Here is an 18,157-nt window from a genome sequence, read left to right as displayed (position 1 = left end):
TAGTGCAATAGTTTCCTTTGTAGATTTAAGTCTGACAAATTTTTAATTACAAAAACAACAAATATTTTTAATTAATTTATAATTTATTTCTTTTTTAGACTAATTTATATTTATTTCTTTTTTTAGAATAATTTATAATTTATTTCATGTATATAATAATCTACATAAAAGATATAAAAAATCGATCCACTAATTAATTATTAATTATTTTTAAGGAAAAATGTCCAGCCATTGGTATTTAATCGATGCTCGCATTTGTGATGCGATTCTATGCACAGCACTAAAAGCGTGTGTATAAGAGAACGCTTTCTGGATCGTTAAGTATTTTTTTCAACCCAATCTTTTCTTCCTTCTCCCACCAACCGCCACTCTACCACTTCAATCCTCCATCCTCGAACTATATATCTACCAGTATTTGTAGATTTGTGTAGATTTTTATACTCAATTGTAATTTCAGGGCGAAACTTGACGCTGAATCAGCAGAAATGTCGCATGGTAATATCCGTTCCGATTCTGAATCAATTCAGTGCTTACGATTTTATTTTTTTAACGAATTTAGGAATAAAACTTGAATGCTCAGTAAATATTTGTAATCTGAAAATTTTCCCGTTAATAAGTACTGTAGTTTCAAATTATTGAATCTGTATTGCGATTCACAATTTTGTTAATGTATTGGGTATTATTTGCTGCTTTGGCTTTCGATGAAGATGGGAACGAACCAAAAGATGCTACAGTGTCTCCGTATGACGAGGCAATGGAGGCTCTGTCTTCCCTGATAACAAAACGCAGTCGTGCTGACAAAAGCAATATGGGAGATCGATTTGATTTATTGTTTGATTATGTTAAGGTAAACTTGATTTCACTTGTAACTTGCCGAGTCGAGGTCTTGTTGGCTCGGTGAAACTTTTTGGATGTTCAAGTTCTGCTCATAATATGTGTGTTATTTGTTGATGAGATGTAGATGTTGGAACTAGAGGAACCAATAAAACAAATGAAGATAATTCATGTGGCAGGAACTAAAGGAAAGGTGACCAAATTAACAAATGAAACAACTGCTCTTATTGATTTTGTGGATTTTATGTTTTTGAGTGAGTATTGATTTGGTATTAATTATGGGTACTGGAATATTTAGGGATCGTCTTGCACATTTACGGAATCAATCTTGCGTAACTGTGGTTTCCATACTGGTCTTTTCACATCTCCTCACCTCATCGACGTCCGAGAAAGATTTCGGCTGGACGGGTAATTGATTACTGATGTTTGGATAGTAAATTTTGTAACTCTTATCACATTAGACGGAGTCCAATTTACCATTTCGTCTTCTACTTCGAGGCATTTCTGAGGAACAAAAAATGAAACTTTTGTAAATTGTTGACCTTTTCTATATTTCCTTTTTTAATTGGATATTTTAGTGTCGACGTTTGTGAAGAGAAGTTTCTGGCTTACTTCTGGTGGTGTTGGGATCGTCTGAAGGTATGCACAACTACTGTTTCTATAATTGTCATAACAGCACACCCTTCTTAATCTCCATTGTCTGCCAAGCCTAAAAAATTATGTCTTGGCATTATATTGATTGTTCTTGCAGTAAATATGAGGGGAAAATGTGGTACGCCTTGCTGCATACGCTGATACATGAAAAGATGGTTTTTTTTTTTTAACGTGAAGCATCTATGTGAACATAATGCTTCCATGTGTCATTTATACATATAATTTGTCTGCATGGTTGAGGTACTTATGCTGCTGAATAAAATATAATAAAACCATATTTTCTATAATTACAAGTTGGATTTTATGTGGGATGCCACACCTTATCATTTTTAAGTATTGCAACAACTTTTTCATACAAACGCTATAAAGAGGATACAACTTTTCTTAATAGTTTAGCTTCATCCATAAAAGTTAATGTCTTGACGGTTTGTCAATAATTAAACTACTTGCATTCTTGAATAAATTATTTTCAGATGTTTTCCACTCTATTTAATTTGATATTTGTGTACGTGAAGGATGACAATCTATATTTCTGTTTATTCATCTTTAATGTATGCATTGCCAATGGTGGGAATGCTTGTGCTTCATTAACCCTTCTCCTTAAGGTTGTTGCTATTTCCATGCAGGAAAGGATCTCTGAGGAGGTACCGATGCCAACATATTTTCGTTTCCTTGCCTTACTCGCCTTTAAGATATTTGCAGCTGAACAGGTAAATTTGTGTGTCACTGAAGTATGATATACCTTAGTGCGACACTTTTCTCTTCATTTTGTTGTTTTTTAATTTTCCAGGTGGATGTTGCCATTTTGGAAGTTGGCTTAGGAGGAAAATTTGATGCAACAAATGTGGTATGCATCAGAACATAAATCTGGGAAAGACTTCCTTGTCATTTCTTCATGCACGATATGCACATGTCTATGCCCTTTCTTTTTATGTTAAAGTTAAGTGCTTTTAATGATTGGTATTACTTTCAGGTTGAAAACCCAATTGTTTGTGGTATAGCTTCTCTGGGTTACGACCATATGGAAATTCTTGGTTAGTGCTTTTCTCTCAATGATACTTAGGTAACTGCCTATTCTTGATATTGACTTTGGTCTTGTACTAGTCCAGTAACTACTTGCTATTGATGGAAACCTTAACAATCCTGGTTGATCTTTCTTAAATATTATCTAATATTGGAATTGTCAATATGGCCAACAATTAGGCTTTTTAAGTGGGCGGGAGTGAGATATTGTGAAAAGTGTCTGCGCTCATGCTGGGAAGGGGGAGTGGCGAATCAAGGCATCCACTTAATACATGCTGAAGATTGAAGTAAAGAACTTTGGATGTAAAGTTTTTTTGAATGTACTTTCTATGGTTTTTGTTTCGTCAGTCCATGCCATTAATCTCTTCTGCTCTATTGGTTTCAAGTGTAAGGGATTCAGCGTTAACACCCCACTTGAGACCATCTTTATATTTTCGGAACCAGCATGGAGAATCATGTGTTTCATACGAGAAAGTGAAAAAAATTGTATGCATTTCTTGGACTGGCATTTGATTTTGTAGCAACGCATTGAACTTGTGCAGAGCCCAATATAAAGCATCCAAGCTTTGAATCTTTAATAAATTCATGAGAGTTGCAAATAGTATTTATAATCACAGATTGGTTATAATAGTTAAATAAGAAACTGCCTTAACTTTTCCTTATTATGACTTGCTTCACTTCACTTTCAGCGAGAACAGGACAATAGTGTGTTGGAAAGAAGTTTTCTTGTTTTTTTCACACAGTTGTTATACATTGCTGGCAGGAAATACTCTTGGACAAATTGCTGGGGAAAAGGCTGGGATTTTTAAGGTATCATGAAAATCACACTTTCATTATCATGATCATGTATGGTGAGTTTTTCTTATACCGGACTCCTCAGGTTTCTTTTTCTTTAGTGTAGTTCTCTCCATTTTTCATTTTATATCTTTTCCTCACTCTCTTCCTTTGATTTTAGAGAGATGTTCCAGCCTTTACTGTACCCCAACCTGAAGAAGCCATGAGTGTTCTTAAAGAGAAGGCTTCCCTGCTTGGAGTGAGTTGAATCTTTTTGTCTACTGACTTTGATTGACCCCTAAATTTTGAGTATGCTAAGCTTGGGGTTTACGCCGTATAAGCTAGCAATTTTTCTTCTTTTTTCCCGAAAATATCAATTTTTCATTTTGGCTTAAGAGATGTGATTAAAAACTCGGCGATATGAAATTAAATGAACTAATATTGGGGAACCTCGCTTATATAAATAATTTCTTTGAAGCAAAATGATAAAAGGGGACCAAGGAAAATTATCGCCGTGTGGATCTGATAGAGTTCTTTTTTACTTCCTCTTAGTTTATTTGAAATGTTTAACTGTGCAAAAATGGACAAAAACTTTGAAATTTTGCTGGTTAGGCCATGTGCACAAAGATATGTTATCCATATCTCATCTTTTTATATTTTTTTGGTGTATCCTGGGATAATGTGTTGTAAGGATATGGTGAGACCAAATAAGCATATGCAGGGTGAAGCTGACTCTTGCTGTCCCTAACAGGTACATCTTCAAATAGCAGCACCATTGGACCCTATACTTCTGAGTGGGATGCAACTAGGCCTTGAGGGTGAGCACCAACTTGTCAATGCTGGCCTTGCAATTGCCCTATGTTCAACCTGGCTTCAGCGGACCGGTCATGTGGGAATCAATTACCTCAACCAAACTGTAAGCTCTATCACGCGGATGGTTGCGTAATTACCCCCATTTTGTGTTTACTAATTATTTTCATTTTATTTTCTATGGAAATAGACCTCTCTTCCAGAGGAATTTATTAAAGGTCTAGCAACTGCATCTTTGCAAGGACGAGCACAAATTGTTCCTGATCAGTTCATTGAGAGTGAGAATCTAGAGGATCTTGTGTTCTACTTAGATGGTGCTCATAGTCCTGAAAGCATGGAAGTGTGTGCAAAATGGTTTTGTCTTGCTAGCAAAGAAGATGCCAATTCTCAATCCAAGACTGAAAACAATGACTCAACTGCTTCCCCTGAATCAAGACTTTTGAATAATTATGGAACATCGAGAAGAAACTATACTCAGGTATCTGATCTATTATCAGAAAATTTAAATAATTGGATATCTGTAATAAATGTTCCAATTTTTATTCAATTACTAAAATATCATAAGAATGTAAATATGTGGTTTTAAGAGAATTGTTGTATGCTAATTAATAGCTCTCCTTGAGTCTACCCTTCCTAGAAAACCCTACTTTTGCTCCATCAGACAAGGCTTGAATCTATGATAGAGAGGTTCAAGAAACGATTACCTAAGAGGCAATTAATGTTGGTCACAAGAAAAAACTTTGGAAATTTGGTTGCCACGAGTTTTTCTTTATTATTTTTTGAAAAGAAAAAAATATTGCGCAGAAAGACTACTAAGTTATTTCTTTCATTGCTCCCAACATGTCGATATTGGTGCTAATGGTACGCAAATACAACTCGTTGTTCAAACAACTATTCGAGTTCCTAGAGCTCATTGTAAGGCTTGTTGGAAAACCCACTGTCAGACTAGATTAATCGGCCTTTGCTGGTCAAACTTAATGGTTTCATTTTTGTAATTTTTTAATTGTTCCAAATTATTATACGTTGAATTTATCAAATTCAATTTTTCTCGCTCTATCTCAGAGTATCCATTCATTCTAAACTCATCGGCTTCCATTTGCGCGGGCCTCGGCTTTTTCCAGCTGTTCAATGGCTCCCTCACACAGTTCTTCTGAATTTCGAATAGTATTCAGGATCTTCTGTTTTCGATTATCTAATAAATCACTTAATGAAAATAGATTATAATTTCGTTCATTTGAAAACTTCCATAATCCCTTCCCAAACCAAACATGAATCTTCCGATTCATTTGGTTTTCACGCTCAATTACTTGGTTAATTATCATAGTTTATTTTATTACTTGGTAACTCATGGTTTATTTTATGAATGTAATGAGTCTATCCTCTCTTCTTTATTCATAGTAAAAAAAATACGAATCTAATGCAAAACTAAAATAGTTGGAGGATTCTTCTGACAAAATAAAAAATATGTAATTGTCAGCAAAGTTGTTTAATTTTTGTCTTCAGTTCAAATATGAAAGATTTTTCTTACTTATACATTAAGGCATAGGTCGTCAGTTCAGCATTAGATAAAAGGGGGAAATTGCCTATTTTTAGAACAAAGCGGTTCAAATTATTTTATCAACATGAAATATTCATTTGAAAACAATCTTTATATTAACATAGTGGTAGAAAAAGTATCGTGCTGTGTCTAGATTTCAAACGATTTGCTTTAACCATCTTAACAAGCTCGTATTATTGGTGGTTAGAAAATCAAAGTGGATTTGCCAACTAATCTTATATATCATTTCTTAATTTCTTCAGAAGTAATTCTCAGAGATCATGCACATTTCTTTCCTAGATATAACGGAAAAAGGTACAGCTGATTGGATCCAACCTATTCTTGAAATAAACAAGTCACACACTCCCTTTCCAAAAAAGATCAAAACACCAATCACTACATTGAGATTTATTAGATTTGTTGCTAAAATATCGGTATTAAATCTGACACTCCCGGCAGATGGCCGGTGAACCTAAAGAAACGAAAGAATCACTTACATTTTTCATATAGCAGCAGTCCCTTGACCAACTCCAGGTCCGATAGAAGCAAGCCCTGCGGTTAATCCAGCAACAATAATGGAAGGAACAGAAATCAGTGCTAAAATAATAAGTTCCTCGTACCAACAAAAAAAAATGGTTAATGATACAATCAACCAATGAATTATGACTTAATTATTTGATCGATATGATTAATCTAGTTGAAGTAACTAAGAACTTGGAATTTCAGTAATAATAATATTGAATTATCAGAACCAATTCGATATATCCATTTTCGTTTCTATCCACAGAGTCTTCGTGAATCCATAGAATTCTCGTTTTTTGCATTTCTTGATTCCAAACTGCTATTTTACAATTCTTTCAGCTTTTCTTGATTTCGAATATAAATAACTAAAAAAACTCCTCTCTAAATGGATGTTTTCAGTACTCTGATCAACAAGGGAGTGATGCAGGCTTATAAGTAGAACTGCTGCATCTTGCTGCAGGAAATATTGTTTTTATATTTGCAGTACAGATCTTGTGGGAATGCCTCTATTATCTTTATTGGTTGTAGCTTGAGCCATTGGCAAAATGAAAATTTGAAATTTATCCCACTAATGGTCCTTGAAGAATTTCTTGTGCTCTCCAGTGTAGTCTTTACTGTTATAAACAAAACTTTACAGCCTGGGAATTAGTCAGAAATTCAACAATTAAAATTGCACGTACTTGAGTTTAAAAATAATAATAATTGCATGTACTTGTTTACCCCTGTGGATTTCTATGTCTAGGAAGTCCTAAAGTTAGAATTCCATCGACTACGAATAAAAGTCCTTATAAAATAGGGCTGGTGAATGTGAGTCATATATATTTTACATAATGAGTTTTATATTAGTGGATACTGATGAATTTGATTGCTGGCAAATGTGCAGATTTTGCTGTTCAACTGTATGGCAGTTAGAGACCCCCAGTTGCTTCTTCCACGCTTGATGGATGCATGTTCTAGGAATGGTAAATACCATGTGTGAAAAGTTCGATATTTTTATGTGCTTGAAAGATGGCATGACAGTTAACAAGTTGCTGAGAATTATTTGACCACATATCTTATTTGATTTATATATACGGTTTATCGTTGACATGTTTATTCACGTTCTCTTTTAGGGGTTCACTTTAAGAGGGCTCTGTTTGTTCCAAACACATCAGTGTATAACAAGGTGGGTACAGTTGCCTCACCTCGGACTAATGCTCAAGTTGATTTGTCGTGGCAGCTCACTCTTCAAAAATTATGGGAGAGCCTAACTCTTGAAGAAAAAGGTAATGTTGCCTCATTCTTTTGGGAAATCTGAGAACAACACTGCAATCTTCTTTCATATTAAAACTGTCCTTTCCCTGGACAATCTGTTCTTGAAACTTTTGATTTGTCCACTTCTAAATTCAGTAGGTGAAATTCTCCTGGAATTGGTTTCAATCATCTATCTATTGGTGCCTTCAGCATTATTTGTCATGGTTGTGTAGATGTTTCAAATATGAACCACCCTGTGTTTGAGAGGGAAGCTTAGCTGGAATTTGTTGCTGTGTTTGTGTGCTGAGATATTATTCTTGACTTGAAAGGCTATCATTACAGCCAATCTGAGAAGGAGATGTCTTGAAAGCCGTATGGGCCAAGTAGAGGAAATGACACAAGTAACTAGTGAGACAGGCCAAAATTTAAAAGAGTGACATTTTGAGGTTCGAGATAAAATAAGAATTAACTCATCCAAGACATTAAGAGCATTCCGTGTTTATACGTGCTATAGAAGCAACTTCCTCATATTATATCAACATTCCATCTTATCTTGATGCTGTACTTTTTGTAGTTTATAGATCATGACAATCTCTTATAAATAAGAAGAAAAGTGATGGTATTTGCCAAGAGTAGAGGCTGAGAAGCGGCTTGAAATATTGTTACCATATATAGATTTGGGAAATTGTTCCTTAGCGAACTCCTTTCCCAAAATGTTAAAGTCTGCATTGGATAAAGTCGAGCAAAACTCCCTCATAGCCCATAGAGGAAAAAGTACTCCCGAAGTTGGGAAGAATCCACTAAAAATGTGAGGGGTGCGAAGCATGACATTTTGTTCAGACGTCTCATCGAAGAGAAGGGTTGGCTTAGATGTCACCAAATTGGCGAATTGGATTATAATAATTTATGAAATATATCATCATATTCCTACCATTCAATTAGAAGCATAAATGTTTTCCCAATGCACGAATAGAATAAAGTTCAAATTTTACTGCTTACGGACGAGGAAACGACATACTCTCCAAAAAAAAGCAGACCCATTTGAAGACGAGAGTGAGGTACAAGAAGGCCATTTTTGTTCATAGAATTTTGGTCCTGTAAGTTGGTTTGTTTTGGATTTTAGTTCTGTAACATGTCAATGTTTGGTTTCATCTAGTAATTTGGATTTTTTTGGGTCTTTTTTTGTCCGAAATCAATAAATCCAACTAATACTGCTTATTTGACATCGATACTCTCTTATGTGGCTCATTTGAGATATAAAGCCTATATTACATATATTGAAATCTATCTAAACAAAATTAAATTTTTTTTCTCATTTTGAAATATTGGGCGTCATTCTGGTTTATTTTTTTTCCTTTTTTTAGATAGATTTTACTACGTGTAACATGGGCTTTACTTGCACCATAGGACCACGTAAAAGAGAATTGGTGTCAAATAATTCATATTCGATGAGTTTAGTGGCTTCCTGTAGAAAAAAGACTATAACTCAAAAATATCCAAGTTACTGGATGTAAACCAAGCTTTGACAAGTTACGAGACTAAAATACAAAATAGAACAACTTAGATGACTAAAATCTCAATTTTCATGTATAGATTTTATCGAAGTTCTAAGGTTTTCAACCTATTTAAGATAAAATTGGTGCAGGATGCATTGCTTAATTTTTTCAGGGCAATACATACATTTGTAAACTAAATGGTATGCTATTGTTTCCTCCAAATTTCTAAATCAATCTGGATCATTAGCAATCCCCAAAGCCCAGGGAACCTAAGGAGTTTTGTTTATCAAATCCTTGGAAATTTTGTTTAGTAATCTTATCTAAACTATAACAACTATAACATTTTATTATGTTACAGATAATGATGTTGAGAGTGACTATTTACTGATTTTTTTTGGATATCTTTATTGTTATATATATTACTAAAAGCTCAATTCCAAATTTTCTTTATCGAGTGTAGTTTACCATTACCTTTTTCTTGGTTGTGAACTCGGAATTTTCTGGAGCTGTGGTTTGATTTACTTTTCCTAATTCTTTTATTTGTAGGAAGAGATGCTAAAACTGCAGACTTAACTTATGAAGCAGGCTCTGATACTATTGAGAAAGGTGGCAATAATTGTGAAAACAGCACGGTATTTCCTTCACTTCCAATAGCTATTAATTGGATTAGAGAAAGCGTCAGAAAAAATCAATCAGTTCGCTTTCAGGTAAAGTAAATTATTCCTTGCAAATGCTCTTAAGTTTCACTTGGATTAATGGATTTGGAGAATGAATTTCAAATTATACTTATTTTGAGTCTATTTGAAATCCACTACAATTACTTGAAATTGAATAATTTTATACGAAGTATATTTGAATTTCACATCAATTTTGTCAATTCAAACAAGTAGATGAATTTGAAAATTTTCGGTTAAGTACAACCTTAAATAATACATAGAATTGTGAGTCGTTATTCAACCAGTAGTCCTAAATTAGATGTTAGGCTGATATATAGATATTGTCTCCTCCCTGTTATAATTTCTCACATTGGTGCCTCCGACTGAAGGGCATTGAACATACTCGATTTATCTTAAATGTCCTGTTATGTGTTATATGTTATCTTCGATCACTTATCACCTAACATTTTCCTTGACATGATAACTTATGGCATTACATTTTGGACTCAATTTTAATTTAAAGAAGGTTTGTTCACCATGCGTACATTATCAAATTATTTATTTTTCTCTTCCTGTTTTTCCAGGTCTTAGTGACAGGTTCTTTACATTTAGTCGGTGATGTATTGAGACTAATCAAGAAGTAACATGGTACAATGGCTGGACTTGAGTTTCTCTGCATTCGATCTTCTATGATGGCACACGATGTCGGTGTAAGTCGAATGAATAGCATAAACCTTGTATCGACTGCCCGTCTACTGAAACTTATTGTGCTTAATATCAAACAACTAAGTTGAGAGTCAAGATGATGTATGTTGTGGTGGTTGTATTGTCATATTAGGACCAATCAATCATTTAATTGTATATCTGATTTTTTTTTCTCCAAATGACGATGTGCTTTATTTTTCTTACAATGACTATTGGCTAGAATATGACGCCCCGTATGTTCACTCGATAAATTTATAAAATATAATTTTGAACAGTTTAGTTGATTTACCTTGATATTTTATAATATTAAATATCATTAATAAGATTTAAAAGTTTGGAGTTGTAAAAAAATTCAAAAATAGATTAAACTAATTAAAAAACAAGTATATATACTCATGTTTTTCTTTTTAAAAAAACATTTATGCCTCGATTTGCATGATAATTGATATGTACTAAAAAACAAAATGAAGCATCCAATACACCCGACGTAACAGTAGTCGCTGATTCCCTACAGGATCGAAACCTATCTAATTACAAAGCCATCCATTGCAACAAAACTCAACGCTACTCGCCCTTGCTTTCAACGAAAAAATCAACAGTCGTGTGAAAAGAGAGGTTAAAATGGAACCTTGATGACAGGATCAACACAGACATTCACAGTAACCGATAAAGCATCTGTGTTTCCTTTCGAAGTGATTGAAGTTCTTTCATTATCTCTGCCTGATTTTGCAAGATCGAGTTCATGACCCTTGATGTCTCCATCTACACATTAGATTCAAATATTAGGGGAAGTGACATGCATGAAAATAAAAAGAATGTCAGGTAAGTACCTCCTGCATATGGAATTGCCGTAGTATTTCTACATGAAGATTTCGCGTGTCTTCATGAATAGATTTCTGAAACGATGTGAATGTTTCTTCAAGCGTGCGTTGAAAGAGCTGAAGAGTAAAAGAGGCTCCTGGCTGCATGTCAGATTGCAAAGGATTTCTCTGCAACTGTGACATCCCATCCTGCAAAATTTTTGCAAAAACCGGATGAGAACTAAATATTAAACTTGGGTTTTTGTAATCATGCAGGTGTTTAGAACATCAGCAGTATGCATGCGAGTAACAGCAAACTATAAACTTTAACCATAAAACAGACCCATAATATTCTTATTAGGCTAGAGAATCATGGTAAAAGCATAGGTGATAAATAGTAACAAATGAATGATCGAAAAAAAAAAATGCATTGTTTGATTGTTTCATACTTTTGAAGTTGCAAGAACATCAGTCCCTGAGGCAGATGGCATCTCAGACCTCGACAACAGGCAGCTGAGAAGTTCTTCCCTAGTTTCTGCTCCAGTTTTCTTAGTTTTTGGCGAAGCCACTGAAAAGGAAGATGCATCACTGAAAGATGGTGAAGCACCTATTCTCTCGGCATAACTGGAGAATCTTTTAGGAAGAGACAAAGCGGGACCAAGAGTGTCAAGGTTAGTCTGCAGTGTATTGCTTTTTGTACCTAAAGGAGAGAGAACAGCTTCAGAAGATCCAGAAGGATCTTGACTGGAGGTCTCTCTGACACGTAAATTGGCCAGGCTCAAGCCTGATGTTAAACTGTTTGTACTGTGATTTGTGAGAAGAGTATCTTGTGATCCAGACGTTAATCCAGGTGTTGAGTTACTGGAAGTCAGCATTGAAAAGCGAGAAGGCAAGTTGATAGATTGACGATGGTGAATAAATTTGTCTGCTAATCTCTCGCCACCCCAAGCTTCAGGTGGAGTAATGGAAGAAGTGTCATCAGCAAGAGTAGATGTCGGGGTCGATGTCACCTGTGAGACAGTAGAACAGACGTCATCCTGCAAGAGCTCAAATTGTATCAAAACACGTCATTGAAGAAGACAAGATGTTCGAAAAAGAGAGCAAGTGTATGGAGCATGATCAAAGTATCTGCCTATATTATGAAATGATTAACAGAGGAAAAAAAGGACCAAACAATCTTTAGCATTAGTACTAGAGTCAGTTGTACAAGAAAATCATGGTAAATAGAATAAGTGCATTATTGCATTTTCCCACGAAATATATTAAGAAATGGTTGGCTAGGTCCTGTCAGCAAAGGTGGTGATGAACCAACGCCACTATGAGGGGTCTGATCGCCAATAAACAAATCTGGATTTACATATAAAAGATAGCATTGGATCTTCTTGTCCTTCAGTCTCTCTGTACAGGTGGAAACGCTTTATTCCTCAAGAACATATGAAGTTTATAAAAGTGCTCAATTCGGTCTCTTACTGTTTTATATGTAGAATTGGAAATATTCTTATTTCCAAATCAACATGGCAGCGTATTGAAAGGGTCAGGAACCAAGAAAAGAACACTTCGCAAAGTATCTGGTGATCCTGACCACTTAAATTCTCAGATCTACTCGTTCTATAATTGTTCAGTTTTTTTATGTTATGTATGCTCATTTAATCTCAAAATTGTTCAGAAGACAAAATCCTGCCAGTTTCAGTAAACATCTCAAGCAAAAATTTAATTCCTCAAACGCCCCATCATGATTTTTCAGACAAACTAGGACTTTGTGGCAATTAAAAGTTACCTGGACCACAACCACATTTACAGGCCATATATAGGTATTAAAAGAATAGAATCACCGAGACTGGTCAATACCTGTTTGGATCCCAAGTTAGATTTCCAATCAAAAATTCGATGGTTATCATTGGCCCCTTCCTCCGAAAAACCATACCTCCTAGAAGGAAATAGAAAAGACGTATTTTTATCCAAATCTTTCTTTGTACCATCGTGCTTGTCCCACAATTTATCAAGTGAAGGCGTAACTGGTTGAATTTCCACTAGAGGAGAAAACACCTCCATATCATCTTTGAAATTATAATTTCGAGGTGCATGCAATCTAGCCAAAGATCCAACTGTGACAATGCTGCTTCGAAGAGGTGTTTCCTCCGAAGAAGATAAGCTAGGCGCATTTGATGTGGACATGGAATGGAATGATGATGCCCTAGAAGGAAGTGGGTCAGGCATAAGGATTGAGTCCCCAACATCACCAGCCAGAAGAACAGGTTTCATTTGTGCAATTGCTTTCATTGACGCTAACAGATTTTGACCTCTGCCAGCATAGATTCGTAACAGCCTGACAAAGACCAAATCACTTTAATGAAGTTAGTTGCAGATTATGAAAACGATAAGCATTGACATTTCAAGTTTTCGACAATTCAAACCATCATATACAAGCCTAAGTTCAACACTAAATGAGATCGGCTAAGGATATTAGGAGTGAAGACTCATGATAATAGATATTTTCTGGAGTCAACAACTGAAGCACTAAAATTGATAATTATCAGGCCTCATAGTGGAACCGTGCACCGATCTACCCCAATAAAACCTGCTATTAACTAGCAGAAATCAATTTGGGTCACTCAACAAGTGATGAAGCAAGAGGATGGACAGCAACAACATTATGACGGTGATTGTCAATGCATACATAAAGGTACTAAACAGATCTGCAAATAAGAAAAAGTTCAAACATGTTTTATAAAATGAGAAATACCTCAGAACTCCCATATGCACGAAGAACAGTTATTGGCTGTGGCTTTCCACGGACATCATAGAATACAACCTGGCCAGTGCTTGTACCGGCCGCCAAGGTTAACCCATCGTCCGTGAATGCTAGGGAAGAAAAAGGTGCTTCGTAAGGGATGTAAGAAGCTGGTTTCCTGGAACCGGAGTCAAAAGTGTACAATTTCATATCTAGACCAACACTGGCAATTATCTGTCCAATTCACGAAGTCAAATCAAAACAAGAAAAAAACATTATGCATATAATTACCGCAAAGAGTTTCAATGCAATGGATAAGATGGCATAAGCTAACACGCAAAAAATATTGTGCAGGTTGATTAAAAAGACCTTGTCGTTGGATGGTGAAAAACTAACTCCCGAAGTTGGTGCAGAATGTTGCCTCAACCAAGAAAGCTGTAAAGAGAAAAACAATTTTCTGGAAATCATAGAAAATTAATTGGACAAAAATAAACCAAAAAACATCTTATAATGTAAAGTCCATTCAATGAGCACTTAAAATGTAAATTTAAGAATTAATAACAGAGTCTAACTAAAAAATGAATTCCCAGTTCTAATGTTACAAAAAAGGAGTAAATGTATAGAATAGATATTTACAAGAAAGCAAACATCATAGTATTCGTTATAGATGTTTCGTAGTCAAAATATAACAAATTACTTACCAGATGGATAAGAAAATTAAGGACCAACAAACGGCTTAAGATTATCATGTGAACAAAAAATCATATGGTCAAATCACAGAAAGATCATGCTAATCCTGAGCAAATCTATGTCACAAGAAAGGCGACTAGAAAAGGTTTTTTTCCCTCTATCGGTAGATGGCAGAGCAAGAAAGATAAATTGAGCAGGTAGAAAGCATCAGGAACTGTTAGTCATTCAAATAACATGGTAACAAGAGGAAGAAGAGCCCAAACCGAGTGGATGCACTTTTATTCATGTAATTGTAAATGTGTAAGTGTCCTCGTGATAAAGCAACATGGCTCTACCACTTGAGAGAAATTATAGAAGGTTCAATATGAATATAGATGGCACAAAAAGCAGGCTCCCCGCCTCCCCATCAATACTTCTGTAAGAGATAATAACCTTTAAACTGGAAAATGAAGGCTAAAGGATAAATACAGTGGAAGGACAAAAATTGTTTGGCAGTTCTGAAATACAAAATACCCAAAGAGTCCCAGGGCACAAACCAATTAAAGAAGTCATTACAAGATATAACGAGCTGCTAGTAATTTAAAACAAACACATAAGAGATGAAGCATTAACAAAATTGAAATATTATTCTGCTCTTAGAACAAAAACATTACAAATCTCTGCTGACATAAACAATTGTTCATATGATAAGTGTTGTAAACCAGGTCTTACTGTGTACTGTAATGTGCATGTTGCACTGTTTTCTCTTGATCTAATGCCAGCATAATAAAATCCAACTCAATGTAACATTAGAACAGTAAAACCCCCTCCACTTTCATCGACAAATTAAATCAGTAACGTCAATTCCTTAAATATTCATGATTTATTTTCCAATATGTCCTTGACAACTAACAGGAGACCTATCTTAAAATGAACCAATGACTGTTGACTTGGTAACACATGATGCTGAAAGTAGACAATGGACACGTCGATAATAAAAAGCCAGAAACTTGCTTAATAAACGATATTTCGAAGACAAGAATTTGTTTGGTCTATATTGTAAGAAGTTATCATATTCTAACGATAAATAGGCAATCGACTGAGATTAGCTTGAGCAGTTCATACAGCAGACCAGTATAAAAGTATAATTTCCTTGCGAAAACAGAATATATGAACCATCTTATTATCTCATCTAGACGAAATGCATTGCTGGGATCCAAACCTTTGGGGTGCGGCCAGTTGTGTCCCACAGGTGGATGGAACCATCATCACCAGCTGTGACCAAAAGGTGCCTGCTCGTCCTAGAATAATCAAGTGAGCCCAAAACCTGATCTTGCAATTTTGAGAAAAAAATTAAAGAGAAAATATTAGATACATGCATACATCAGAAGAGCATGCATTTAGAAGCACTATTGCTTTAACAGAAGATCTTAGAAGAAAAAAAATCAACCTGTCCATTTGGGTCCCTGAATTCAGCAGCTTTTGTGCTAGAAGCGAGGTTATGAAGTATGAGATCTCCATTACGACTAACGGAAGCTATATGTTCATCTTTGCAGTTGTACATCACCCCTGTTATAGTGTCACAATGGCCTTTCAGCCGTCTGACACATTTGTTGTTCTGTACATCCCATATTCTAACAACTTGACCAGTTCCACCAGAGCAAAGATAGCGAGATCCTTTGTTGCTAAAGCTGATAGTTGAAATGGACTCTGACGGCTGTTTAAACAGAAGAGGAAAAGAATAGAGAAAATCAAGTGGATGTCTCAAGAGAAAACTGCTTATGTATATTTTAATAAATCAACTCAAGTCAAACTCACGTGCTGCGACTTCCAAGTCATTGAATGATCATATCAAATTCATTTTAAGTTTATCTTAGGATGAAATACACCACCCAGTTAAGTAATGCTAACACTTAATATCTTTAATCTCCTGGTACCTTGACAACCCAACCCCAGACAGACCCAACCGAAATTCATTTGATTATGGTTTCATACCTAATAGGCCTCCAACAGATAATGGATCCCTGAACTTACTGTAAAAGTATCGATACAAAAATTAACGAGGTAACTTATTCTACAGCAGCTTCCATCATATTGGTGTCAATAGAAAGAACATAACTGATGCCGTAAAACCCCAAGAACACATTAAAATTTACATTTCACTTCCACAAAACATCCCTCAGCTCCAGTTTTTGCAATTAATTTTACAAAAAAAAAAATGATAACCTTCATAAATAACAAAATGTACCTCGACAGTTTCACCAACAGTCCACAAGCTTTGTCCATTTTTCCTCCACAGTGATATTTTACTATCCTCTCCCGCAGTCGCCAAAACCAAATCTACCAGCCAAAAACAACAAACAGGGAAAACGAATCATAAATCAGAAAACTAAAAATTCAAAAAACATTCACAGTAACTGGGGGAAAAACATTTGTTCACGGGATTAAAAAAAAAGAAAAAGAAAAAGTGTACTGACTGTTGTGATTCCACTTAACCGAATTCACGCGGAAGGTCGGAGAAGGAGAATGGGTGAGAAGGCAAGGGTTTTGAGGCTCCACCGAGATGTCGAATAGTTTAACGGTGTCGCCACCGCTCGCCGCCAGTAGCAACTTCACGGATCCCGACGAATTCATGTATTGCTTATTTTTAGGAAATTGAAGAAGAAATGGTGATTTATGCTAGCTTTTTCTGTGTGTGATATGAATTTGTGAGAGAGATTCAAAATCCAAGAGCGCCTTTTAAATATTTATTATTATTATTATTATTTTCCCTTCAAAATTCTTGGTTTTTTTCCTGGAAAAAAACTTTATTCGTTTTATATTTTATGAATGCAAGAACTAATATTGATTATTTTAATTTTAAAATTAATATATTCTCAGAACTTGGTAATTATATTTTTGTTAAAATAATATTTTTTACATTCTTAAAATATATTAAAGATTGCACGTATTTAATAGAACTATTTAAATGTGTCTTTTTAATTTATATGTCTTTTCTAATAAATTGCATCTAAAAGGCACCCTAACAACAAAATATTTGGTAATGGTTGAGATTTAGAATAAAGCTTTTCTTTGAACTAGAGCACATAATTAATAATATATCAGAATTATAGTACTTATGTTATACATATATAATTTTGATATATTATACATTTATCATGTATATTTACGTGAGTGCTGATAACATTCACCTATTGAATATGTTGAAATGTATAAAAAAAATCATATATCTAATAGAAGAATGTCGCCTAATCGATACTCATATAAGTGTTTATGATAAGTGTTCAGAATATCAAAACTGATATATACTTATTTCGACATTCTGTCAGTACTTATAAATACAAAAGAAAACATAAACAAACTATAGTAAATTTTCAGTTGCCTTTATTTATTAATTTATAATAGATTTTAAAACTAATTTTAAACTTCAACCAATTTTTTTTTAAAAAAAACATAAACAAATAATCATCAATGAAGCTCAAAAGTGATTAACCAATAATAACCATATATACTCGTAAGCACCCTCACCTAATTTATTGATAAAGGTCCATTAACCTTTTAGCCCAACTGAGCTGAACTACTCCCTCTAAAAACAAATTATCCGGCGGCCCAAATATTTAATTTCCACGTAGTTACGTTACCAAAATATCATATCGGGTGGGGGGCTCAGATTTGAGAGAATAATAGCCGGTTGGCCCAATCCAGATCCGATA

General features: G+C 34.8%; 2 protein-coding genes across 2 annotated transcripts; one reads left to right on the top strand and one right to left on the bottom strand.

The window, feature by feature from the left end:
• Positions 1-280: 280 nt before the first annotated feature.
• LOC142540422 (folylpolyglutamate synthase) lies at positions 281-10,448 on the top strand. Its single transcript, XM_075646547.1, has 16 exons — positions 281-495; positions 708-847; positions 962-1,027; positions 1,133-1,242; positions 1,413-1,473; positions 2,115-2,198; positions 2,279-2,335; positions 2,462-2,522; positions 3,275-3,321; positions 3,467-3,544; positions 4,037-4,201; positions 4,286-4,573; positions 7,038-7,116; positions 7,267-7,419; positions 9,430-9,590; positions 10,124-10,448. Exons 1-16 carry the CDS (start codon positions 486-488, stop codon positions 10,181-10,183), a joined length of 1,620 nt encoding a protein of 539 aa, XP_075502662.1. The 5' UTR covers positions 281-485; the 3' UTR covers positions 10,184-10,448.
• Positions 10,449-10,674: 226 nt separating this feature from the next.
• Positions 10,675-17,162, bottom strand: LOC142540421 (protein NEDD1-like). Its single transcript, XM_075646546.1, is given in 11 exon segments — positions 10,675-11,006; positions 11,075-11,254; positions 11,494-12,081; positions 12,893-13,297; positions 13,299-13,370; positions 13,788-14,009; positions 14,145-14,210; positions 15,667-15,771; positions 15,895-16,161; positions 16,693-16,784; positions 16,922-17,162. Coding segments are annotated over 11 exon segments (2,262 nt in total). The 5' UTR covers positions 17,079-17,162; the 3' UTR covers positions 10,675-10,898.
• Positions 17,163-18,157: the final 995 nt, after the last annotated feature.

The sequence above is a fragment of the Primulina tabacum genome, chromosome 3 (assembly GCF_025594145.1).
Source record: "Primulina tabacum isolate GXHZ01 chromosome 3, ASM2559414v2, whole genome shotgun sequence".
Taxonomy (NCBI): Eukaryota; Viridiplantae; Streptophyta; class Magnoliopsida; order Lamiales; family Gesneriaceae; genus Primulina; species Primulina tabacum.
Note: the sequence above shows the minus strand (reverse complement) of the source record. Positions and strands in the feature narration are given on the sequence as shown.